Source organism: Hypomesus nipponensis, chromosome 6 (genome assembly GCF_054491055.1).
Source record: "Hypomesus nipponensis isolate SF chromosome 6, ASM5449105v1, whole genome shotgun sequence".
NCBI classification, from domain to species: Eukaryota; Metazoa; Chordata; class Actinopteri; order Osmeriformes; family Osmeridae; genus Hypomesus; species Hypomesus nipponensis.
Window position 1 is genome coordinate 10,410,001 of NC_140366.1, and position 25,110 is coordinate 10,435,110.

The 25,110-nt window shown below is 50.2% G+C and overlaps 1 protein-coding gene across 1 annotated transcript in view; it reads right to left on the reverse strand.

Moving 5' to 3' along the window:
- nbas (NBAS subunit of NRZ tethering complex) overlaps window positions 1-25,110 on the reverse strand; it is a 95,726-nt gene that overhangs the window by 67,943 nt on the left and 2,673 nt on the right. Inside the window, exons 5-23 of the mRNA XM_084700126.1 lie at window positions 25,047-25,094; window positions 23,542-23,585; window positions 19,177-19,310; window positions 17,700-17,833; window positions 16,615-16,713; window positions 15,849-15,987; window positions 15,460-15,525; window positions 14,553-14,681; window positions 13,949-14,012; window positions 13,453-13,646; window positions 11,839-12,111; window positions 10,332-10,457; window positions 10,027-10,178; window positions 9,702-9,839; window positions 6,041-6,119; window positions 5,361-5,465; window positions 4,810-4,946; window positions 1,749-1,835; window positions 1,451-1,601 (exon numbers count right to left, since the gene is read on the reverse strand). Coding sequence (XP_084556252.1) covers window positions 1,451-1,601; window positions 1,749-1,835; window positions 4,810-4,946; window positions 5,361-5,465; window positions 6,041-6,119; window positions 9,702-9,839; window positions 10,027-10,178; window positions 10,332-10,457; window positions 11,839-12,111; window positions 13,453-13,646; window positions 13,949-14,012; window positions 14,553-14,681; window positions 15,460-15,525; window positions 15,849-15,987; window positions 16,615-16,713; window positions 17,700-17,833; window positions 19,177-19,310; window positions 23,542-23,585; window positions 25,047-25,094 — 2,299 coding nt within the window. The remainder of the gene's footprint in view (window positions 1-1,450; window positions 1,602-1,748; window positions 1,836-4,809; window positions 4,947-5,360; window positions 5,466-6,040; window positions 6,120-9,701; window positions 9,840-10,026; window positions 10,179-10,331; window positions 10,458-11,838; window positions 12,112-13,452; window positions 13,647-13,948; window positions 14,013-14,552; window positions 14,682-15,459; window positions 15,526-15,848; window positions 15,988-16,614; window positions 16,714-17,699; window positions 17,834-19,176; window positions 19,311-23,541; window positions 23,586-25,046; window positions 25,095-25,110) is intronic.

Here is a 25,110-nt window from a genome sequence, read left to right on the forward strand (position 1 = left end):
TCCTGCCCCCTCTCGCAACGCGCAGCACAATTCAACCATGTCTTCTAATCTCTTGATCAAATCCAATCAGTCTTTATTCACTGGCCTCCTTATTTCCTTCACTTCATTTTTCCTCGCTTCCTTCTAAAATGTCTCTCTTTCTTGATTCGTCTTCTCCTTCTCTTCCTTAGCCCTACTTCCTCTTTCCCATGATCCCTGTCCTCCTGGCTTTATATTTCAATCTTTCTTTACTTTCATCCCTCATCTCTCTCTCGCCATCCTGACTGTATGAGGTTTAGCCACACCGCCATCTTATTTTAATCCGGCCTAATTCTCCCTCCATTACATCGCTCTCCGGAGCGTGAACACAGGCGAGCAAGGGATGAGTGAAGGAGAAACGAGGGAGATTAAACGAGAGGGGAGGCCGGGCAGCAGGAAGAAGGGACTGTGTTGAGAGGGATAACAAGAAAGCGGAGGTGTATTAACGTGTCTTTACTTGGTGTTGGGATGGAGAAGGGGAGGAGAGAGGGGGGAGGAGGAGGGGGGGGTCCCAAGGGGCTTCTGTAGTAGAGTAGAGAAAGGGAAAGGGAAGATGAGAGACAGACCAATTAAAAGAATATGCGGAGAGCACAGTTTTTTTCTTCTTTTTTTTTTTTAAAGCTGGGATTCCTGGAGAACAAAGGACACCGAGATCTTCACGGCTCCTCTTCTCTGCACTCGGGATGGGGGGAAACAGGAGGGATGGATGAGGATAGGGAGGAGGGTGATGAAAGAGGGGTGCGTCTCCTCTCTGGTCCCGTACAGCCTCTCGTCTCTCCATCCTTCCACCGCACAAACACATGAACTGTGAAGAGCAGGAGGAAGGCTCCAGGCTCTTTCTAACCGAGAGGGTGTGACTCGGTAGCTCTATCACTCTGAGGGGGGGGGCGTACTCAATGTGTGTCGGGTGAGAGGGCGACATCACCAGACGCAACTCTGCCAAACAAGTTATTTTGAGCTCCTCTTACAGCTCGCACAACACAGCAACACATTCACACTGTGTGCCAGTTAGAACTCTATGGTTCACTATCCACTCAACACTGCCATGCTCATTTTAAGAAGCGTTTGTTTGGTGGACCAGAAAGGTGGCAGCACTGCACACCAGCACAGACTACATTATCCATACAAAGCCACAGCGCATCTCAAGTGGGCTGAGCTGACCGCTCGGTCAGATGGCTGAGCGGTTAGTGGATCGGGCTAGTCATCAGAAGGTTGCCGGATCAATTCCCGTCCGTGCCAAATGACCTCCTTGGGCAAGGCACTTCACCCTATTTGCCTCGGGGGAATGTCCCTGTACTTAGTGTAAGTCGCTCTGGATGAGAGCGTCTGCTCAATGTAAATGTAAGAAGTCAAGGTCCTGGGCTTTGATGGGGAACTAAGGTTTTCCAGGGAGTGTGCAGTAACCCCCCCCCCCCCCCTCCAGGTCCAGTACCTGTCTGGAGCAGGAGTCGATCTCCTCAGCCCGGCTGATGTACCAGTCGGTCAGCAGCTCGACGGAGGGCGTGGCCGTTCTGAACCGTAGCAGCGCCGGCGTCTTGTACAGGAAGTCGTCATCGTCCGACGCGGTCTGGTCCAGCACGGCCCTGACCGAGGGAGAAACACAGGGGCCGGACAGGGTAGTGTCTTTTGGAGCTGCAAACGTTCTCAGTCCAAATCCAGGGGTGTTGAAGGAAACAATGTGGGGTGTTGACACTACGTTACCCACAATGCCACGCTGACGTCATCGTTACCTGCATTCCTCCACCTCACACCAGTCCATCTCTCTGTGCCTCTGTTCATCCCAGGGAATCAACGCCAGACTGCCACTCTCATCCATACTATGAAAGAGACGAGGCGAGGGAGAGAGAGAGAGGGGAAGAGAGGGTAGTTGGTATGGACTGCAAAAACAGCACAGCTGAGAGAGAACATCAACCCCATCATGGAACTAACTAAATGGAGGCCGTGGGTAAAGCCTTTTCACAACATGAACGCTGATCTGAAAGGAATCCATCGGAGCCATAAAAGTCTACCTGCAACCGAGACAGGACGCACTCTCTCGCAGCCAGCCAGCCAGCCAGCCAGCAGCCCTACCCAGCTCCAGTAACAGCCCCCCATCACTCACCCCCGATGTTTAGAGCTACAAAACAACACCTGACCACCATGTGGAAGAAACCCTGGCAATGGAAACCGAAAAGGAAACGGCGCGCAATAAATAAACCAAGACTTTTATTTTCTCAAAAGAGTGTGTTTGGTTGGGCGTTGTAAATAACCACGACTTTTATTTTCTGAACGCCTCGTCGGTGCAACGCTTTACTTTTCCTCAGTCTCCTTGAATGTGACATGTCTAGGGGGAGATAAAAAGTACTGGGGGGGATGATAGAGGGAGGAGAGGGAAGAAAAAAGAACTGACGAGGGATGACAACTCCTGGCGTGCCGGCGGAGCGGCGACCCTGAGACGAGCACACGGCCTCATGGGAACGTGGAGACGCTGCTTCATCTCTGATCCATCTTCACTTATGTGTTCCTGCGTTATCTATTTATTTACGTTTTTTATCTGCAGACAGAAAAATACGAGGCACAGTTGTAAAACCCGGGCAGATAGTGGAACCACACATCAACTGTCCTTGTGGTGTTCGGTAGAGGCACATTTATTATTTACCACGATAACGTATGTTGTTACAAAATATAGCGAGTCTTACAAGACGGAAATGATTCATGGGCTGGTGTATCATGCTGTGTATAAAACAGTTGATAAAAGCCCCCAAGTCCTACAGGCTTCGCTTCAAACTGACCGGCCTCTTGAACAGCCTATTGGTACGCTGTCTCAGTGAGGCTGTCTGTCACATGGTGATGGAGAAGAAAAGCCTCCGTTCCACGTCAACGTGCTGCCTCGAATATTCAGCACAAAGGCAGCACAAAGAGGAACAAAGAGTGGCTCTCCTTTTCCCCTTCTGACTTGTCTGCTCTCCTTCCCTGTCTGGGCTCGTCTCTTCCCGCGGCGGTTTTCCCCGGAGGAGGGGTTGAAAGGAGTAAACACGGAGGGCAGAGAGCAGATATCGATGAGAGGAATGAATTATTCCCCTCATGCCCCCATAATCTACTCGAAAATCAGCTGCTCGCGGAGAGAAACAGACACTGGATGAGAGGCAGGAGTGGAGGCGCAGAAATGGAGGAAGGGAGAGGGAGCTGGGTCAGGAAAAGTGGCAGGCAGGAGAGAAAAGAGAGAGACAGAGAAAGGGAATGAGTGAGAGAAGTGAACGAGAGAAGAAGAGCGAGAGAAGTAGAACAAGCGAGAGAGAGAGAAAGAGAGAGAAAGAGAGAGAGAGAGAGAGAGAGAGAGAGAGAGAGAGAGCGAGAGAGAGAAAGAGAAAGAGAGAAAGAAGTGAATGAGAGAAGATGAGCGAGAGAGGAAAAATTACAGAGAGAGAGAAATGAACGAAAGAAGAAGAGCGAGAGAAGAAGAATGAGAGAGACACCAGACGCCGAGAGAGAGCAGGGGTTGGTGGGGTGTGGAGGAGGAGGTGTGTGATGTGGGTTTGGATTTGAGGGCTCCCTCGATCACCAAAGAAATAGTCGGCCTGCGTCCATAACACCTGACACTGGTGCTTCAGTCCGAGTCACAGGGCACACCTCTGGGGCTGGTGTCTATGAACGCACCCCCGGGATGCGAGCACACTTCCAAAAGAGAGTCTAAACCTCCTCGATACCAAGAAAACACAGCCTTTTCTCTCCACGGTTGGAGCGGCGCTGCTGTATGGCAGATGTAGACAGATGGCCGGGGGCCCCTGCCGTCCGCTGCAGAGTTGGAGGAGCGCGGAGCCCTGCCGGAGAGCAGTTAGCACTCACAGAATGGAGGAAGCAGGAAACCACCCTACAGCGCACGAGCCGTGATGGATGCCCACTGCAGAGCCGGCTGACCTCCACCGAGCGCCGGGGGAACGGCTGATAGTGGGGATGTGATGCGCGTGTGTATTTATACATCCAAAAGAAGAAGAAGAAGAAAAAGAACAGTGGGAGAGGAGAGGCAAGAGGGTTGGGTAAAAGGGGAGTCAGGAGGAGTGGTTGGAGAAGGGGGGGAAGCTGGTGGAGCAGAGGAATTAGGGACGGTTGGCCAAATCACGCCCCCCCCCACATTAGGGAGCCATAAAGAGGTTGAGGGATGAGCCCCCCCCAACCCACTCCTGCTTCTCTACCTCCCTTTCATCATCTCATCCCACCCTCCTTCCTTCGCGCACCGCCCCCCCCCCCACCATCCCCTGCATTGCAGACGGAGAGGAGTCATGGAAACTGAAGGAGCTGTGTCGTACACACACCTCTGCCATCTGAACAATTACCTGGTGACAAAGCTTCTTCTGCAGCGAGCCAGGGAGACATATTGCAAAAAAGATAAAGCAAACATAGAAGGGGGGCGGGGGGGGGGGGGGATGCGACCGCCATCATCGTGTCATTATGATTCGTTGGGGTATTTGTTTGCGTGTAAATTTAGAACGCCCAATTATCTCTCCGTCCTTTCATTTCAAATCTGTTTGACAAGTCAGCCTTTATTGCTGAGGGGTGGTGTGTGTGTCGGTCTTTGTGTGCGTGTGTGCGCACAATATGTGTGTATCTGTGTGAGAGTGGTGAATTCCCAGAGGACCTAAGCTGGGGTGTGAAAACAAAACCACAACAAAAGTGTTTACTGTGCATAATTTATATATCTGTGTATTTACTTATTTGGTATCTTGTGTAAGCACATGTGTGTGTGTTGTATGTGTGTATGTACTGTATGTGTCTAAGTGAGAGAGTAGGTGTGTGTGTGTGTGTGTGTCTCACCATGCCTCTGGCAGCAGGATGATGTATTCATGAGGAGAGGTGGTCTCAGGGAAGTTGAGGAGGAGAGCTAGACGGTGCTGAAGAACTTCTGCTCCATGGAAGGTGAACAGGATGTCCAGGGCCTTCACGTTACTCTCCTACACACACACACACACACACACAGGGTCACTTCCAGATAGCATATGTAGAACCGGAGTGCAAAGTATAAACAATCGGGTGGGTCAAACATTTTTTTTAAATAACAATCCGGGGGGTCAGCTTCTTCTCCAGTGCGTAAAGTAATATTTACGATTAGAGGTAAGAACGATATAAATGAATTTGCACTCCGTGTAGAACCAGAAATGGTTTGGTCCATTTGGGGTCACGACACACAATCGCTTCCAGTGCATGAGAGGAAGCCATGTTGGCCATGCACTCATGGATAATACAATTGACACTTTTATCAAGAAGGACAGGGAAGAGATTGAGACCAACAGAATGAAAGATGAAGGAATGAAAAGAGGAGAGGAGAAGGGAGGTGTGAAGTCCCAGAGAGAGCGTGAGGGCTTTACCCTGGCATAGGTTCTTGCTGACTGAACAATATTCTGACTGCGGAACTTCTTGAAGAACTCTCCGTCATATCTCTCCTCTGCAGCATGAGGCCCCCCCAGGATCTCCTGAGAGAGAGAGAGAGAGAGAGAGACAGAGAGAGACAGAGAGAGACAGAGAGACAGAGAGAGAGAGAGAGAGAGAGAGAGAGAGAGAGAGAGAGAGAGAGAGAGAGAGAGAGAGACAGAGAGAGAGAGAGAGAGAGAGAGAGAGAGAGAGGTGCGTTAAGACAATGAGAGACAGAGTACAGACAGACAGAGGCAGGATGAGACGGGAGAGGACGTAGGTTGAAAGGAAGCTGAGAGGAGACAAGGTTAAGAGAGCCAAAACAAGTCAGTCAGCAGAGTGGAAGGGAAGTGAAGGGGACAGGGAGTTTCAGAGGAGGAGAGAAGGAGGAATATGGGGTAAAGTGTATTGATCCAGCCTTTAGATTGTTTACACGGTCCTATATGTTTGACTGTGTGTGTGTGTGTGTGTGTGTGTGTGTGTGATCATCCAACCTTTTAACATATACGAGACTGTGTTTATGTGGTGTCTGGCCTTCAGCTGTGGGCGGGTGCCCAGCTTCACTCCAATCACATTCACGGTCAACCACGTTCGTTGTGAACTAAGGTTTGTGGTTGGCTTAGTGGTCAGGTCTTACCTCGTACGTGGCCAGGCGGTCCAGGTAGCACAGCAGCTTCAGTCTGCTCCGGCACAGCTCCTTCTGCTCCAGGGTCAACCTGCAGCACCACAGGTCAACCACACATGACCACACATGACCACACTACCTCAAAACCCAACGCCTGCAGTGACCACAGGGACACGTGACCACAACACCCACAAAGTAGCATCAGTTCCTCATCTCTTAATACTGAATACAAATGCACTTGATGGTCACACCTAATCAATATCTGATTACCAACCATGTGGACTGCATCCATCTGTGGAATGACTTCAGACAGACAGCATATGGATCCCCATGACGACAGGCAGCTCTGTACAGTTCGGAATATTGAATATTGTCCGCGGTCGACTACAAAACCAAGCTTATTGAATAAAGACCACAACTCAACCGTGAGTTGACCACCGCCAACAAACCATTAAACAGCTGACCGATAAATTACACCTGTCTCCCAAACCCCCATACATGACCGCTCCACTTCCTTCACGACCGCAAATCAACAGACCTTGGTCCCTGCATCCTGTGAAGACCGCAAATTAACAATCACCCCAGGGAATGAACCGACATCCTCTATTGACCGCGGTTGAGTCCTGATCCTCCCCGACAACAACACAACCTTCTGTCATGATCGCAAGCGGGCTCTGTCAGCGACGTATCGACAGTAAACCTGGCACACATGATGGTGAGGACCTACCTGAACACACTGAACCACTAGAGGTTATCAGAACTCCCTGGCCCCCCAATTAGGGGAGCTGGTGTCACGGTCGTCTATACACACCGGCTGAGATTGCCACTGGCTGGAACTACACGTCCGAGAGATAAGAGTCTCGCACACAGTTCATTGCTGTACAGAGGGCTGAGAGAGAGAGAGAGAGAGAGAGAGAGAGAGAGAGAGAGAGAGAGAGAGCGAGAGAGCGAGAGAGCGAGAGAGCGAGAGAGCGAGAGAGAAAGAGAGAAAGAGAGAAAGAGAGAGAGCGAGAGAGAGGGCGGAGGGAGTACTGTGGGAGAGAGGAGAGAGACAATCCAAACAGAACTAGTCAAAAGAACCACGTGGAGAGGCTCGCGCTGGCCTTGCGTGTGTCACAACACGTTCTGGCGGTCCTCCTCCACAATAGGCCTACTCCCCATTCCAACACCACAAAGAAGAAGGTGCAGCACATTCACTCACGCACAACGTCCGTTTGACACGTCATGGTTCCCAGGTGTGGAGAATAAATTGAATGTGTATGTGGTAGAGAGTGCCATGGAGTGTGTGTGTGTGTGTGTGCGCGTGGATAGAAGGAGCAGGCTGAAAGGACAGCCCACAGCCCCACCATTACCTCCACTCGAGTCGTCATCACACGCTCCCTGCCTAATGCAGAGAGACTGGCTCCTGATTGCCTACGCGTGTTATGTGTGCACGCTGTTTTCACTGTGTGTGTGTGATGTGTGTGCGCGTGTGCTGCTTGTGTGTGATGTGCGTGTCCCTGTTTATGCAGTTCAATCTCCCTCTGATACAGTAATATTCAGAGGTTTCCACGGAGATGGAGAAGAGACGAGATCACATTGTAATAAGCCGCTGATCTGATAGCATTGACACACATACACACACACATTGTGTGCAGTAAAAAACGATTATTGCATTCTATGAGAGACAAAATTGGACTGCATAAATAGACGGCAAAAGACATTTGCTCAAACAGGCACACAAACACACACGGAAATATACACAAATACACGCTGACACGCAACGATAATACACACAAAAACATGTGCGCGCATGCACACAAACACCACACACAGAAGATAAGCCCGGACACAGAAGACTAATAAGGGAGCAGATGAGGAGATGAGACTTGAGACGGAGGGTCTGATTCTGATCTGACAAAAGCCTAAACACACGCACACACCTCATGTTTTGTGTGCCACCCACACCGGACATACTCTCCGCCCTCAGGTCGCCGTTGGGGGTGGAGCCTCAAGAGTTTGAGGGAGGGCTTGGTAGAGACTTCAGTAAGTGTTAAATCAGCTAGTTAGGGAGGGATGGTAATTCTTCTAATCAGGCTGTGCAAGGCCCGGAGCCTCACACTAGCCTTCTGACGCCTGTCAGGCTCCGCTCCCCTGATTGCGGCCAATCTTTCAACTGCCGCCATCTGCAATAATCACACTCCGCTTCACTGCACACTGTGACGGAAAATGGCCCGCTCGAAGTGAAGACGTTTCCCTCGCACACACACATATATATATATTTATACACTGTGGGATACACACTTGCACGAGCGCCATACACACGGACCATCCGCACATACCCCGCGCAGTGCTGATCGATGCCAGGCGCTGGCTGTAAAGGCAGGGTAGTTAAAAAGAAATTAAGAGAATTATTATCTCTCTCTCTCTCTCTCTCTCTCTCTCTCTCGACTCGCCGAGAGCGTCGAAGCACTCTGGGTACAGTCGGGAATCAGGAAAGAAAAGATTCAGTCTTTTGGCTGTCAACTTCCTTAAAGAGCCCCCTCCCTTCACCAGACAGCCAAGCCCACGTAGGCATGTGTGTGTCTGCCACACCAGCGCACATGGACACAAACTAGAAGCTGCAATCTGCTACGGTCGGCTACAAACCGGAATGCTATTTGTTGTGGTGGGGTACCGTGGGTGGGACGTGTTGGGTTGTTAGTCACACCTCAGTAGCGAGGGGGACAGGAAGTGGGACACGGAAGGGAAAAGGGAGAGGAGGAGGGAGAGAAGGCAAAATAGAAAGGAAACTGAAGGGGAGATATATGGAGAGAGAGAGAGAGAGAGAGAGAGAGAGAGAGAGAGAGAGAGAGAGAGAGAGAGAGAGAGAGAGAGAGAGAGAGAGAGAGAGAGAGAGAGAGAGAGAGAGAGAGAGAGAGAGAGAGAGAGAGAGAGAGAGAGAGAGAGAGAGAGAGAGAGAGAGAGAGAGAGAGAGAGAGAGAGAGAGAGAGAGAGAGAGAGAGAGAGAGAGAGAGAGAGAGAGAGAGAAAAAAAGAAAGAAAAAGAAAGGAAGAGAAAGAGAAGGAATTCAAATGGCACACGCAAAATGGTCACGCAAAAACCTAGTTGAAGATGCTGGTGAGTCAACGGCACAAACACACACTCCCTCAGTCCTTCCCCGCACTCCTTCCCAGGAGCGCCAAGCTGATTGGATCTGCTACCACGGCATTTATGATGCATAACAGTACATAAGAGAAACAGTTTCCCACTGAATGCAGCACTGCCAGCGACGCCATACTTTTCCTTCTGCGTGTGGGTGTCTGAGTGCAAACATGTGAGTGTGTGTGTGGGTGTGTACGTGTGTGTGTGTGTGTGTGTGTGTGTGTGTGTGTACGTGTGGCGCAGGGTAATTAGTTATCACTAAAGGGTCTTTCATTAGTCTTCACTGGGCACCCCACCAACAAAGGCATGAATTATCTCCCACAGATTACCCACTAATCTCCTCATCCCTCCATCTCCCCCCCTTCTCCCATAGGCCCCCTCTCCCTCTCAGCCTGCCTTACTCTCCTCCGCGCTCTCCATCGCTCTCTGTCTCGACCGACATGTCCCATTTTGCTCCTCTTTATCCCTTTCCGCTCCTCCACCCTTCTCCTCTCCCCGCTCCCTCCCCTGTCCTCCTCTCGTCCTGGTGGGCAGGAGCGCACGCGGGTACCTGCCAAAGTCCACCTGGGCCAGCAGCTCCCGGCGTTTCAGTGTCTCCCTCTCCTCCCTCCTCTCCATCTCGTCCTCCGGAGACGCCAGGTCCTCGTATGGGACATCGTCCAGGTCCAGGTCCCCCGTGACGATGAATCTGGCGGAGAGAGGGGGGGGGGGGGGGTGGGAACGGAGCGCGTTTCTAATGAGAACTGATGACACTGCTGGTCCCAGTAAACAGAGCAGAGGTGCAGAGAGGGAGGCTACAGTGCTGATCTGAATGTGGCGGGGTCTGCGGTACTGTGTGTGTGTGGGGGGGGGGGGGGGTGTGGGGGGGGGTGTACCTGCCCCCGTCCTCTCCGTTGCCTATGGCGATGAGGGCCTCCAGACTGGTGCCCTTCAGGCCGTACTGCAGCAGCTCCTTGGCAGCGTCCACGTTCTCGGGGACGCGCTCGGCGCACTCGTGCAGCACCCAGGAGCGCTTCCGGATCTTACTCTGCGGAGGGAAGGGGGGGTTTGTTTTGGGTTTAAAAGCTATCCCCCCCCCCCCCCCACCCTCCACGCTCTGATCATCCGGGAAACACAGGAGCACGACACGCATCTACACTGACACACACAGAACGTACACACACACAGTGTGGTCGCGTACCAGGTAGTCCTGGATGGAGGCGATGCTGACTGTGCTCTTCCTCCACTGTCTCTGGTAGACCAGGTCAGAGTCCAGCCCATAGGCCTGGGCCAGGGCCAGGGCCTCCCCATACTCCTCACTGTCAATCTGGACAACACACACAAACAGTTAAGAAACCTGCAGACTTAAAAAAAAAATGCCGAAAAACGAAACATTTGCATCTGTCTTTGTCTGCAAGCATGCATATGCGTGTGTGTAAGTGTGTGTGAATGTGTGTGTGTGTGTGCGCGCAGGGAAACGCATGATCCAGCGTGCCGCTCTCCCAAGCCGGTAGCTCATCCCACACACTGCCACAGCTGTAGGAGGACATCATGTTTCCTCTCCTCCCTGGGCCTCCACTAATAACTCTGTTAGCTGCTCTGCAGAGCCCGCACACCGAGCCCGCTCCAGAACCACTCATCTCCTCTGACTCTCCTGAACCAGGGGGATGGGATTCAATCACTCCAGATACGCTCTCTTAATGGAAGCAGTCAAGAAACCCAACTACGGGATCCAGCCCGAGGGAATAGGTAGGCTGCTTTGTGTGTGTGTGTGTTGGTATGTGAGAGTGTGTCAACACTTCAAATCTGCATTACCATACATAAGTAATGAGCCAGACAGGTGGGCGCATGCACAAAAACACACACACACACACACACTCCCACTCCCACTGCTCTCTCAACTCCACTAGAGCTCCTAACACAGTGAAGAGTGTGAAGACTGCAACAACCAATCCACACACACACACACACACGCACACACACACGCACACACACTGTTGTGTGGACTTAAGTATCCAGCACTAGACCAGTCGAGGCAGAGGCAGAGTTCTCCAGCTCTGTGGAATGGGAGTGTTAAACAGAGATAGGAATGACAGATGGTAACTGCTAATAATGTTTAATGATGATTAACACCATTAACATGACTGATGATGTTCAATGCCGGTGATAAATGATGGATATTCTACTGTAGAGCCTTTGAGAGATGATGTCACCGCTCGTCTATGTATGATGGAGAATGCCGTCTGAGCAGCAATTTGTAAAAAGAAAACGACAATATTCTTGTTTGGAAATGAGAATGAAGAGCTATCGAGAAATATGTATCTTCTTTTGTCAGCTGAAATGATGTAAAACTTAGAGGAACCCAGGGGGGGAAGTTTAGAGAAACATTAGAAGACTGAACCAATGAGAACCACTCGTGTGTGTGGTCAGGGTGTGTGTGGTCAGGGTGTGTGTGTGGTCAGGGTGTGCGTGTGGTCAGGGTGTGTGTGGTCAGGGTGTGTGTGTGGTCAGGGTGTGCGTGTGGTCAGGGTGTGTGTGTGTGGTCAGGGTGTGTGTGTGGTCAGGGTGTGCGTGTGGTCAGGGTGTGTGTGTGGTCAGAGTGTATGTGTGGTCAAAGTGTGTGTGTGGTCAAAGTGTGTGTGTGTGGTCAGTGTGTGTGTGGTCAGAGTGTGTGTGTGTGTGTGTGTGTGTTGGGTGAGCTGGCTGACCTTCCTCTGGTACAGCTCCTCTGGGGTGGTGGAGCGCAGGCTGACCAGACGGTAGTTCTTGAACACGGTGCGTGGGCGCTTGCGGGGCGGGGCGAAGCGCTCCATCTCCGTCACGTAGTACAGGCCCTGCTTGACGTAGCCAAAGTAGCGGGCCTTGGCCGACGACTCGTCGTCCGAGTCCGAGTCGCCGCCGCCGTCCTCGTCCTCGCTCCCTGCCCCGCCACCGAGGCTGCTCTCCAGGCGGCCTCTCTTCTGAGCCTGCCTCACCTCACACTGGGGGAGGGGGGAGAGGGGAGGGGGGGGAGAGGGACAGATAATGAAAACACACCAGGAAGGCAGCACGGATCACCAAGGTCAGGGCGTCATCTTGGCAACGATTGGCCAGAGGACACACAACGCAGCACACACATCCTACAGGCAGGGCGGGCCCGCTGGCCGGACAGCAGCAACATGCACACAGAGCGACCACATGCTGGGTGCAATCTCCTCTCCCCGCTCACACACTCAGCCTGGCAAATAGACAGATATTTTGGACCAAGAAATGAATATATACACGCACACGCCCGCGCACACATGCACGGACCCACGCACACATCTCCCTCCCAGTCTGGTCCTTTCACCCTCTCCCTCCTGCACCCCCTCCCCCCCTCCCTGACTGAGAGGGGGGCCCTGTTGTGTCTGCAGCGTGCTCCTGGTGCAGGATCAGCCCCAGCAGGTCTGACCCGGGCTGGGGGATCCTCCCACCTGCCTGCCTCTCACCAGGGAGCTCTCTAACATTTAGTAACCCTTAAACATTTAGCTCCGTAATCAATGAGAGGCAGTACACACACACTCAAGTGCAACATCCAAGACTTGTTACATTTAGAATGTTGAGTTTGGACGTCAAAAGCACACATGCAGACATGCACACACGTACACACACACACACACCCATCTATGCGCACACACACACCCCTCCAGGCGGTAAGCCCCATGTCGAGCTGGGCTGATGAAACCCTTCCCCAAAGTTGTCAGCGAGTAAAAACCTTATCTCCTCCCTCGCACCACTTTTCACTCTCTTATTCCTTCCCTCCAGCCTCCTCTCCATCCTCCTCTCCATATTCAGTCTTTTTTACACAGTAAATCAGACAGAAATAAATAAAAAAGCGAGGGAATAAAATAAAAAGGAGGGCGATGAGAAATCTGTGCCTTTATAGGGGGATAAAATACAAGGGATAAATATTTCATCATCACAATCTTTTTACTATCCAGGCTTGGAGATCGGTGATAACACACACACATAGACCCCACATGCCTCCCCCCATACACACACACACACACACATAGACCCCACATGCCTCCCCCCATACACACACACACACAGACCCCACATGCCTCCCCCCATACACACACACACACACACATAGAGCCCACATGCCTCCCCCCATACACACACACACATAGACCCCACACACACATACACATAGACCCCACACGCCCCCCCCCCCCCCCCCCCCACACACAAGCACAGACCTACACAGCGACACACACATAGACCTACGCACAAACACACATTGCCTATACGCAAGCACACGGGCCCACACTCCATAACTCTCCCTGCGTGGTGGTCCTCACCTCCAGACTGAGGAAGCCCCCGTCGTGGGCGGAGGTGACCCGGGGCGAGGGTTCGAACCACTCGCACGACTTCCCCAGCAGGTTGGCCAGGCTCCGGCTGGACGACACGGTCAGGGCCCCCGAGCAGCGAGCCAGGATCAACACACTCTCACTCCACCAGCTCACGTCCACCAGAGAGTAGTACTGCTCCTTGTCTGAGGAGACACACACACACACACACACAGGTTAGCTTGTGTCACTTCATCACACACACTCAACAGGTATGACTGCTATCCCCTCAGCGCACACACCCAGACTCTGCGAGATGGAGATATCTGTGTGTACTGGTGTATTACGCAATGCATGGGTCATCCTCTGCGGGGGCTCCATAGAGATCCTATTTTCTTATTGGGGTGTCTTTAAAAGACGGCCTCTGTCTCTCTCACGCATGTGCACACACGCACGCACACTCTTGTCAGTAACGGAGCATAGCTTTCCACCTTGTAGCTCAGGATACCTTTTATTTTCTTCCTTTTCTCCAGCGAAGTCTTCCACTCGGGGTTGATCTCCTCAAATCCTGGCTGCAGGGGAGAACAGGGGGGGGGGGGTGGAGAGAGGAAGAGAGGGGGGGGGACAGAAGGAGAGGGAGGCAGAGTAGGAGGAGGGTTTGTACAGAGGGACGCACAGGACGGAGGAGAGAGAAGTAGAGAGAGAACGTGTGCGAGAGAGTGAGAGCCAAAGTGAGTGAGAGAGCGTGAGATAGATTGTGAGATAGATAGCGAGAGAGTGGGAGAGTGATAATGGGAGTGAGAGTGAGAGAGAGAGAGAGAGAGAGAGTGAGTGAGAGAGAGAGAGATGAAGCCGTTTCCCCTGCACACATCCACTTCCACTGTCTGCTCAGAGCAGCATTGAGGCAGAACACACACCGTACAAATCAGCACAACCTTCTGGAATCCAAGCCCCCTGCCACTGGCAATGGGAAGCACACACACACACACACACACACACATACACAGAACGACAAAACTAGAAACACTATATTACAACTGACACAGACCGTCACGGTACAAACAGATGCACACGTGTGCGCCCACACACACACACACACACACAGGGCGTACCTGTTGCTCCTGCTCCCACTGGGCCCTCTGTCTGAGTGAGGGGATCTCCCAGAGAGACAGGCGGCCAGAGAAGTGCAGCACAGCCAGCAGAGTGGCGTCAGGACTGAGGCTCATACGGAACACACCGTCCTGGAGCACACACACACACACATTCAATTAATCAAAGACCCATTTCATGAGATGTGCCAAATGTGTCTATTTCATTCAAGGGTATGTTAATGCTTATGTAGTTTCCCATCAAATATGGAGAGAGGCAGAGTAGAGGAGAGAGGAGGAGGTAGAGGAAGAGGGGAAGGTAGAGGAGAAGGGGGGAGGAGAGGAGAGGAGAGAGGGGGAGGTAGAGGAAGAGGGGAAGGTAGAGGAGAGGGGGGAGGAGAGGAGAGGAGAGAGGGGGAGGTAGAGGAGAGGGGGGGAAGGAGAGGAGAGAGGGGGAGGTAGAGGAAGAGGGGAAGGTAGAGGGGAGGGGGGGAGGAGAGGAGAGGAGAGAGGGGGAGGTAAAGGAAGAGGGGAAGGTAGAGGAGAGGGGGGGAGGAGAGGAGAGGAGAGAGGGGGAGGAGAGGAGAGGGGGGCGGTAGAGGAGAGAGGGGGAGGTAGAGGAAGAGGGGAAGGTAGAGGAGAGAGGGGGAGGAGAGGAGAGAGGGGGAGGAGAGGAGAGGAGAGGAGAGGAGAGGAGAGGGGGGTGGTAGAGGAAGATGGGAAGGTAGAGGAGAGAGGGGAGGAGAGGAGAGAGGGGGAGGAGAGGAGAGGGGGGCGGTAGAGGAGAGAGGGGGAGGAGAGTAGAGGGGGGGAGGTAGAGGAGGAGGGGGAGGAGAGGAGAGGGGGGAGGTAGAGGAGGAGGGGAAGGTAGAGGGGAAAGTAGAAGAGAGAGGGGGAGGAGGCAGGAGGAAGTGAAAGAGTGCTGAGGTACCTGTTCGTTGTTCTGTCTGGAGAACAGTCTGAAGGTGGGGATCTTGAAGTAGCCCCTCCTCTGAGTCTGAAACACACACAGAGATTGAGAACAGCCCTGTGGTTTGGGGGGGGGTCTCTGTGTGTGTGTGTGTGTGTGTGTGTGTGTGTGTGTGTGTGTGTGTGTGTGTGTGTGTGTGTGTGTGTGTGTGTGTGTGTGCAAATGCCTGTGTAATAGCGGGGGTGATAATGAAGGTGGGCTTTGAGTTTGGGGGTTTTGAGTGTGTATGTGTGAGATTTTGCATGTGTGCGCATGGCTGTGTGAGAGAGAGGGTGAGCAGGTGAGTGAGTGAGTGAGTGAGTGAGTGAGTGAGTGAGTGTGTGAGTGAGTGTGCGTGCAGGCGGACTCACGACGTGGACGTGGTCCTCATAGCTGGTGACCTGCTTGTAGTAGGGAGAGCCAGACAAAGCTCTCCAGGCAGTGATGCCACAGCGGGAGGCCCGGGACACATCCTGGCCCCCGGACTCACACCCCCCCACCAGCAGCAGCCTGGGACACACACACACACAAGCATGTACAAACACACACACAATCATTATTGATAGCCGAGGGTGGTGAGAGTGGGGGTTTTCTTTGTATGGAAGCATGAGTGATTATTACTGCATAGTGGGAGTGTCACAGTCATTTGCATGCAAAGCATTTGGAAAGCACAGAACTAGTAATTAGTTGAAATAGCAGACAAAGCTCCGGTGTTGAATTCCCCAGCAGACATAACAATGACAAAGCAATGAGAAGGCAAAAACAGCACGGCTCACTGGCTCAACACTGCCCCCTGTCTGTGGAGAGACCTAGTCACCGTAAAAACACTGGCATCCATAACATGTTTCACGTTTAAGCACGCGTTTGCTGAACATATTCAAAGTGAACCTGAATGTGAAATCACATACAGGCAGAACATTGCTTATGTTGGATGAATAATATGTGCCTTGGGTGACACTGTTACAACCGTATTGTTAAAGTCTTATCCTGGGAAATCCAGCAAGTGGATACTTTTGGTTAGCTTTAAGGTCCTGCCCCATATTTACTAGTGGACTGGATGGATGAAAGAAACGTGACGGACACTCGAACCGGCCAATCAGAGGGCTTCACATGCCTGCGAATGAGGGGTGTGCTTACCGGTGGCCAGGATGGTATATCGCCGTGGTGATGCCATGGGAGTAGTGAGCGGAGAAACTGAAGCTGTGGTTCTCTTGGAAGCTCTGATTGGTCCCCACGCTGAGAGAGGTCAAGGGTCAGATACCATGATGGAATTTGAACACGTGGAACAATCATGGAAGCACTCAGTAGGACATTGCAGACTTGGGAAATGGTCATCTATCTTGGCAAACTACTTTCTAATTAAGCGTTGTGTGATCTTTGTAGAATGGGTTGAGAATCAATCTATTTTTCAGGAGATTTTTCGAGAGGGAGAAAGTAAGTATTCATAACTACATGCACTATTAACATTACCACACTTAAGCTTGAAATATGTGGAGGTTCACGGAAAGTTAACGCTGCTTTAAGTGTGCGTGAGCATAAACCCTGCCTTTGTCTCACACACACACCCACACACACACACAAACACCACAAAGACAAAAATGTATGCTTCTACTTGATGTTCTCTTTCAAAGTGTGATGCCGGCAGCCGAGTTTGGTCCAGCCTGAGAGTCAGACTGAGTGAAGAGAGTGGCTAAGCTGCAGGATTATAAACAAACACCAAAGCAAGCAGACTGGGAGAGAGGAAATCTGCTGGAAGACCACTTCAAATGGCTCCCAGATCATAATTAGCTCTAGTGATGTTTAGAAATCTGGGATTCATGGCTCTCAATGCTCAGCTCTGAAGACTGCTGATCTCCTTTTCGGACAAAATCTGGGCGTGTTGTGTGATGGGGTGTGTGTGACGTGTGTGTGTAGGTGTGTATGTGTGTGTGTGAGAGAGAGGGAGACAACGTACATATTTATGCGTCAGTGTGTGAGTGTGGAAAGTAGAACTCCCCCAGATGAATTTGTGAGGCTCCACAATTGAACACACTCAAACACACACACACACACACCATCAAGAGACGGACACCCGACTCCAGCACCATTAGAATAAGAATAATAACCTGCTTAGTTAGCAGGCTCATTTATTCAAAGCGAGAGGGGGGATTTGAACCTACAACCTCACGATCTGCACTCCAGCATTGAGAGCAGCAATCAACGCGGCGCCTCATGGTGCATACCTGACCAGGTAGCTCTTGAGCCCGCCCCCGTAGGTGATGACGAGCAGCTCTGCCGACCACTGAGCGCTGGCCGTGTACTCCAGAAAAATGAGGCCGGCCGCAGCGTAGCTGTAGTCTCCAGGGAAACTGGCCGTCTACAGATGCAGGGGGCAGACAAACAAACAAGCGGCGGATATTAGTCATGCTTCCTCCTCATCTTCCATTCTACCTCTGGCAGTGTTGGGTTTCTTTTATTCGCTCTCCTGTTCTCCCTCCATCAGCCTCTGTTTCTTTATCCGATCCCCTAAAAATAGGAGTGTTGCAGTACAGGGCTGTCTCGCCCTACCAGGGACAAAGAACTATTTTGAGAGAAGGGTGAGGGCGAGAGACAAGACAGGTGGAGCGGGAGAGAGGGACCAGCGGGGAAGTGAAGGAACGGACGGAGACAGAACAAGAGACCGGGAGAGACGGCAAAGAGAGGCTTGCATTGAAGGAGACCAACGTTGAGAGACAAAGCCAGAGAGAGAAAAAGACTGTGGGGGGGGGAGGTTCGAGCATGTGTGTGTGCGTGTGTGGCTAAAGCCAAAGTGGCAGACAGAGATAGAGCAATAAACCTCGGGTGGCAGGGGGCGAGTGTGACTGAGAGAGTAGACAAGTGACTGCACTCAATGCCTTTGACAGAGCGGACGGAGAGATGGAAAAGTGATAGAGAGAGAGAGAGAGATGGAGAGGGGAGGATGATAAGAGGGGACAGTGAGAGCACATGCAGGAGGGAAGGCGAGAGGGAGAGTGAAGGAGAAGAGAAGCAGATGGGCTGGAAATTACAGCTAGGAGTGATTTAGAAAGAGGCCGTTACAAAAGTAGAGGGGGAGATGAAAGAAGAAGGGAGGGAGAGAGCGGTGGAGAAAGGAGGAGAGAAGGAAAGAGGACTGTGGGAATACATAGTGAGAACTGAGCCAGACAGAGATACAGACAGACAGACAGACAGACAGACAGACAGACCGACAGACCGAAAGACCGACAGACAGAGAGAGAGAGAGAGAGAGAGAGAGAGAGAGAGAGAGAGAGAGAGAGAGAGAGAGAGAGAAAGAAAGAGAGACAGGGGAAAAGGCCAGAAAGAGAGGCAGAGAGACGAGAGAGATAGCAAAAAGCGACAGACTGAAGAGAATATTTGAGAAGGCTAAGCCTTCTCCAGGAGCAGAAGGGGGCTTACGGCTGAAAGCGCCCAGTAAATGGGTTTCATGCATGGCCAGTGGTGCAGCTCCTCTCTGGAGCCCGTGGTCTGGATGTTGTGTTCGTGTGTGTGTTCACTCACAGCCAAGTCTTGCTGATCACAAAGGTCAAAGGTCAGCTGACACTGACTCTCCCCTCCCCCAAAAGCAGGAAAGAGAGAGAGAGAGAGAGAGAGAGAGAGAGACAGAGACAGAGAGAGAGAGAGAGAGAGAGAGAGAGAGAGAGAGAGAGAGAGAGAGAGAGAGGCAGGGCGGCGTGTGGATACCGGAGGGATGACGAACAGCTCACTGCCCGTCAGGTCGAACACGCGCACGGTGCCGGTACTGTCGGCGTAGGCCAGGAGGGTGCAGTCATGACTCCATGCCACCCTGCGCCACTGAAGACTGGGATCCTTGGGCACTGCAACAATGGAGAGAGAGAGAGAGAGAGAGAGAGAGAGAGAGAGAGAGAGAGAGAGAGAGAGAGAGAGAGAGAGAGAGAGAGAGAGAGGGGAGGGAGAGAGATTAGAAGGGCTGAGCTTTTTTGGTGAATTATCCATGAAGACAGAGGGCAGTGCTTCCATGATGAATACCTCAAGTACGAAACCACTTAAACTGAACCCATAAATCAACTCTGTGTGTTTGAGACCTGAGAATCAAAGTATTCTACCAATGATGGCCTCAGGGGTATAATACAGCAAAAAAGATCACATTCACACACACTCCCCCCCACGCACACACACAATTGAGAAATCATAAATCAAACTTCTGGAGTACTTTTTGGGGCTATATGCTTACTCGGCAGATCTGCGAGCCAACCCTCTCAGTGTGATAAAAAGAGTCCCTGGCCCTCCCTCTGTGGGTCCCTGGGTGGAATGGTCTGGCTCTAACCCTGATCTCAGATCAGCTTAGCGCTTTAATGGTACTACATGAGAGGTCATCAATAGAGATGAACAGATACTAGATCTGGGAATAACAGCACTGTCAGTGTATGGTCATATTTCTTTGTATCCTTTGCTAATATACTGTATTAATTGATTTATAACGTGTTCTAAGAGAATAATGTATGACTGTATAATAGCAATCTGATTAGTTTTTGTAATTTACTGTTTGTGTAAATGGAGCGCATCGAAACAGTCTATTTCTCTTGTTTTTAAAAATAGTCTATTTAGCGTCAAGTATACAAATAACAAGGTGCACCACCATTTTGGTTACATCAACAAAAGCATAGTTATTTGGGGTGGAAAGTCTTTGCTATTTACCACTACACTGTGGAATTGTGTCTGTAATAATGCATGTAATAAAGGGGAGAGGATGGGTGTGAAACAGGAAAAACAATAAGGTATGAAAGTGTGATGATATGGAGAGAGAGGGAGACAGTGAGAAAGAGAGAGAGAGAGAGAGACACCCCATGGAGAAAAATAATAGCTTCCCAAAATTTAAAACCCAACTATCAAAGTGCGCCCCTGGAAGTAGGCAATTTAACACACCTCCGAGCAACTTATAACTGGGGAGAGAGAGAGTGTGTGTGTGTGTGTGTAACATTAAGGCAGCCGTTCTGTGCTCCTCGCATTCCCATCCATCTCTCCATCTCTCTCCATCTCTCTCCCTGCTCTCCGTCATTCAGCTTCTCCCATCTCGGCGTTTCTCTTTCCTCTCTTCCGTACTCTCTCTCCCTCTCACTTGCCCTCACGTTCCTGCTTCCTCCCTCCCTCCCCCCTCCCCATTCTCTCTCTCTCGGTCTCTGCCCATTACGCCTTGTATTTGTTGTTTGCGGCTGAGGGAGCGCTCCATTTCCACATAAATGGCTTTTTTGGAGAGCTGGGAAATTGGATGCTACTGTCCTGGCGTATTGTGGCGCGCGGCGGGACGCCATGGGGGGATATTAGCAGCGAGGCCCGTGGAAGCCCTATCACCAGCCGGCCCTGCAGACGCATTTATCACAGCTCAACCCTTATGAATTATGTAGGGGAGGGGGTGGGGGGGAGGGGTGGGGGGGGGCAACAGGGGCAGACGGGAGCATGCACACACACACACACACACACACACAGCGGACACATACAGTAAGCTGTCGGAGAAATTAAGAATGTGATGTGTTATACTGAATAATACAGATGCTTAGCATTCTTTGTCAGCAGCTAACAAAGCCCCCCCCCCAAAAAAAAAACTAAACTGGAGGCTTTCTTATCACTTAATGGGGGAAAGAGGGTGGGGGAAGGGTGAGCGTTTGTTAAGACTAGAAGATATAGTTTTTTTTGTTTGTTTTTAAGGAGATACTGTGTGACAAGGACTAAGGTGGAGACGCCAGGTATGGTGACCATTTGCTCGACACCTATGTGAAGGAGCTTTTACGACATCAGGAGATCCTGTTGTTGTGCTTTTAACCAGGGTTGATGTTGTTAACACGCACACACATACACACATGCGTGCGATACCTCTGGGATACCTCTCACATTGACAGCTGATGTAGGGGAGGGGACTCCCACCAAAATGTTTTAAAAGGTCTAACATGAAGACCTGACATTCAGACTAACTTTGTACTGCAATCAGATTTTGTCTCCTTGCCGGCAAGCATTAAACCATTGTACTTTCTTTGAATCCGACGACTCTGTGCATTACTTGATAAAGAAATGATCCTAACATATACACGTCTGTCAAACATGCTCAGGTCAACTACAAAGTATATGAACCTATATGAGCTTGACGTCCCATTGTAAAACCATGCGCCCCCCTCCGACTCCCACCCACTCTGCGGCTAGGACAGCGATCTTTCCCCCGAGAGGGCTTTGGAGTGTGTCTGTGGGCATTTGAGCCCGTTCATCCACTTGAGCATGAGTGAGATCGGGCACTGATGTTGGCTGATGGCGCACCAAACTCCACGAGACATGTCTGCATGGATCTCACTGTGCACAGAGGCGTTATCGAGCCAATTAACACTGGGGGCTTTTTCATGATTTTGGGCTGGCGCCCTTTAGTTCTACTGGTGAAAATATTCATGCTAATACATAAATTGTCATTCTAGTCGATGATGTGCTTCACACGTTTTGGAAGACATTCGGGGAAGGCTTTTTGCTGTTTTGACTTGATAAAACTCCCATGCACACAGTGAGGTCCATACAAGAAAAGCTTTGTCGAGTGTGGTGTGGAACATGGCTGGTTCCTGACCTGAACACCATAAAACACATTTGGGATCATTCCTAAAACCTCTTTCAAGCCCAGTCTGATCACAGTCAACATCAGTGCCCTACCTCCCTAAACTCTAAGCTCTCATGGCTGAACGGAAGCACATCCCGCATTGATGTTAAAACATCTATTGGAAAGCCTTCCCGGAAAAGTGGAGGTTGTTTTAGAGACAAAGTAGGAACCAACTCCATCTCAATACCCATGGTTTTGGCATGAGAGGTCCATCGAGCAGGTGTCCACTGTCCATATATTCTTCATATTTGGTTAAACAGTGTAGGGGGACAAGCAAAGTGGACAGATGGACATACGCACGCACATACGCTAACAGTCTCCATGAAAACAATGAGACAAAAGCGAAAAGCACAGCGAGATAAAGATAGGCTGTGAGGTAAAACCACAGACCCCCACACACACACACACACACACACACACACACAGTTCTCTATTATACCAAATGCCATTAAGGCTGGATCACAGCAAAATCCATTAAGACAAATCTCCGTGAAATGAAATGAAGTAAAAATGAAATGAAAAGAGCTGAAATAGGAGTGTGGCCCGGGTTTACATGGGCCCAGAGGCTAGGTAGATACACACTATAAACCATTAGAACACCAGGGCCACAATGAACAGTAGGTGGACCGTAACATATATGAGAGAGAGAGAGAGAGAGAGAGAGAGAGAGAGAGAGAGAGAGACAGGCAGAGAGAGAAAGGGGGAGAGAGAGATGGAGAGAGAGATGGAGAGAGAAAGGTAAAGGAGAAGAGAGAAGGGGGGAGAGAGAAAGTGAGAGGAGAAGAGGGAGGAAGGGAGAGATGAAGATAGACAGGAGGGAGAGGGAGTATTGACTTAGCCTAACTACATAAGAGTTTGACTATTCTATTGAGACTTGAAACGAAAGTGATTGTGTGTCTATGCGTTTACATTTCTGTACATGTGTGTTACTGTGTGTGTGTGTGCTAGAACAGACGTTTTGGGGTTAAAGTATGGAAGATAAAGCAATTAAATTCAACAGCCATCTATTTCCATACCTTATCAAATGATCGGGCGATTTGTTTTATCGAGACTGAGAGTTAGTTAATGACTGCGCTTCTGAGGAGATGGGGAGGGAAGAATGTGATTATCGCTGCTTCTCACTCCTCTCACACATTCCAATTAACCACATGTCAATATCAGCCAGAGAAGAACACAGGCCATCATGTACGCATTCAGTACACAGATTCTCTCTCTCTCTCTCTCTCTCTCTCTCTCTCTCTCTCTCACTCACACACTCAGACACTCACACACTCACACACTCACATGCACACACAATATGCTCAAGCTCATAGTAATGTTAAAACTAGACGTTTCCTTCCTCCATATCTCTCTCATGCTCTCACTCGTCTACACAGTACAGTGTGATGTCATCCGTGCTGAGGTATAGCTTCTGTCCAGTCACAGTAATATATGTGATCCATAAAGTACAGTCTTACCCTGGCACTTCCCAATGACCGAACCAAAGTCATCCCTCGCAGACCTGCAAAGGAACAAAACACACACACATTTTGGGTGATGGAGGTCACACACACAAATCTATAAGGCTGCCTTGCACACATACACCCTGAACACACACATATCTACCCTTACGCAGGCCGATGCACACATACACACACACACACACATTTACAAACACACACACACACATACACTCAGCAAACTGCACTATTGATGAATGTGGATCATAACAGTGGGGGACTGAGTCTGACTCTGGTATTACCACCATGCATCAAGGAAAAGATGCCAGGAGAAAAGAGAATTGACTCAGTCAGTCAATAGCACCCTGGATTAGACCTGGACTCAAAAGGCCTTGAGTTAACTCTGCCCTGCATTGGTCGTTTCTACTTATCCATTATTTATACAGGGCAGCATGTATAAATAACCGATGCATAAAAGTAATATGAAGGATGCTGAGCGGGAAACAGGGAGATGAGAGACAGACTCAACTGACTGAGCAGTATGGATGCTTTAACTAAAGCCTCACTTTAAAACAAACGACAGTGTATGACAATTCATAAGCCTGGGTCACATGATCTATAAGCTACTTCAGAAACCGACGGGAAAGGAATACCCCAAAGCGGCATTAACGGTACAATAAGACTTTCAATATTCATTACAATTACACAATAAGACATACTATTCATAAGAGCACCATCATCATCTGTATGGCAGCTGGTAACCATGCAGACACTACTGTAAACGCGTGTGGATGCAGTTACAGTCTAGCAGGCTTACATATTGATTGAATACAGAAAGCATTACAGATGTCTGCATAAACCTTTTAAAGGTCATATTTCCTGCCTTTGCTTGTGCCACCAGAGAACCAAGTGTGCAGAATAACTGATGTGTATTACTATTGATTTTGACTCCAATGTTGCTACTTTTAATGCATAGCATTTTGTCACTACACCACATTGCTGACTAGGAAGAGATTTGATTTTGTGCACAGGGGAAATTGGCTGTGCTTAAAAAAGGTTCAAATGTCCCTTAAAGAAAGTGCACAAAAAAACATCCACCGCCCACATGCACAAATTAAATGTCATTTAATAGGGAGTATAAACTCAAACTCACAAGCAGAATCTCTAGAGATACCCTCCGCACCCAATCAACCCAACACCTTCCAGCCTCCCCCACTCCCTCCCTCCTTCCATGTTCGCCTAATCAAGCTAAGAAAACAATTTCTGAAGGAGGGAGTTAAGACAAATACCACAAACGGCCAAGATTTAAAATATATACAGTAAGGGAGGGAGAGAAAAAGAGAGAGAGAGGGAGAGGGGGAGACAGATATATAGATAGATAGATAGATAGATAGATAGATAGATAGATAGATAGATAGATAGATAGATAGATAGATAGATAGATAGATAGATAGATAGATAGATAGATTAATCAAGCAGTGCATCTCATGTAACACACAGGGGCATGGAGTTTAGATCATTACCTTATCTCCACACACTGATCCTGAACCACTGCTAGCAGCTTCCCATTGCTGAGGAGAGAGAGAA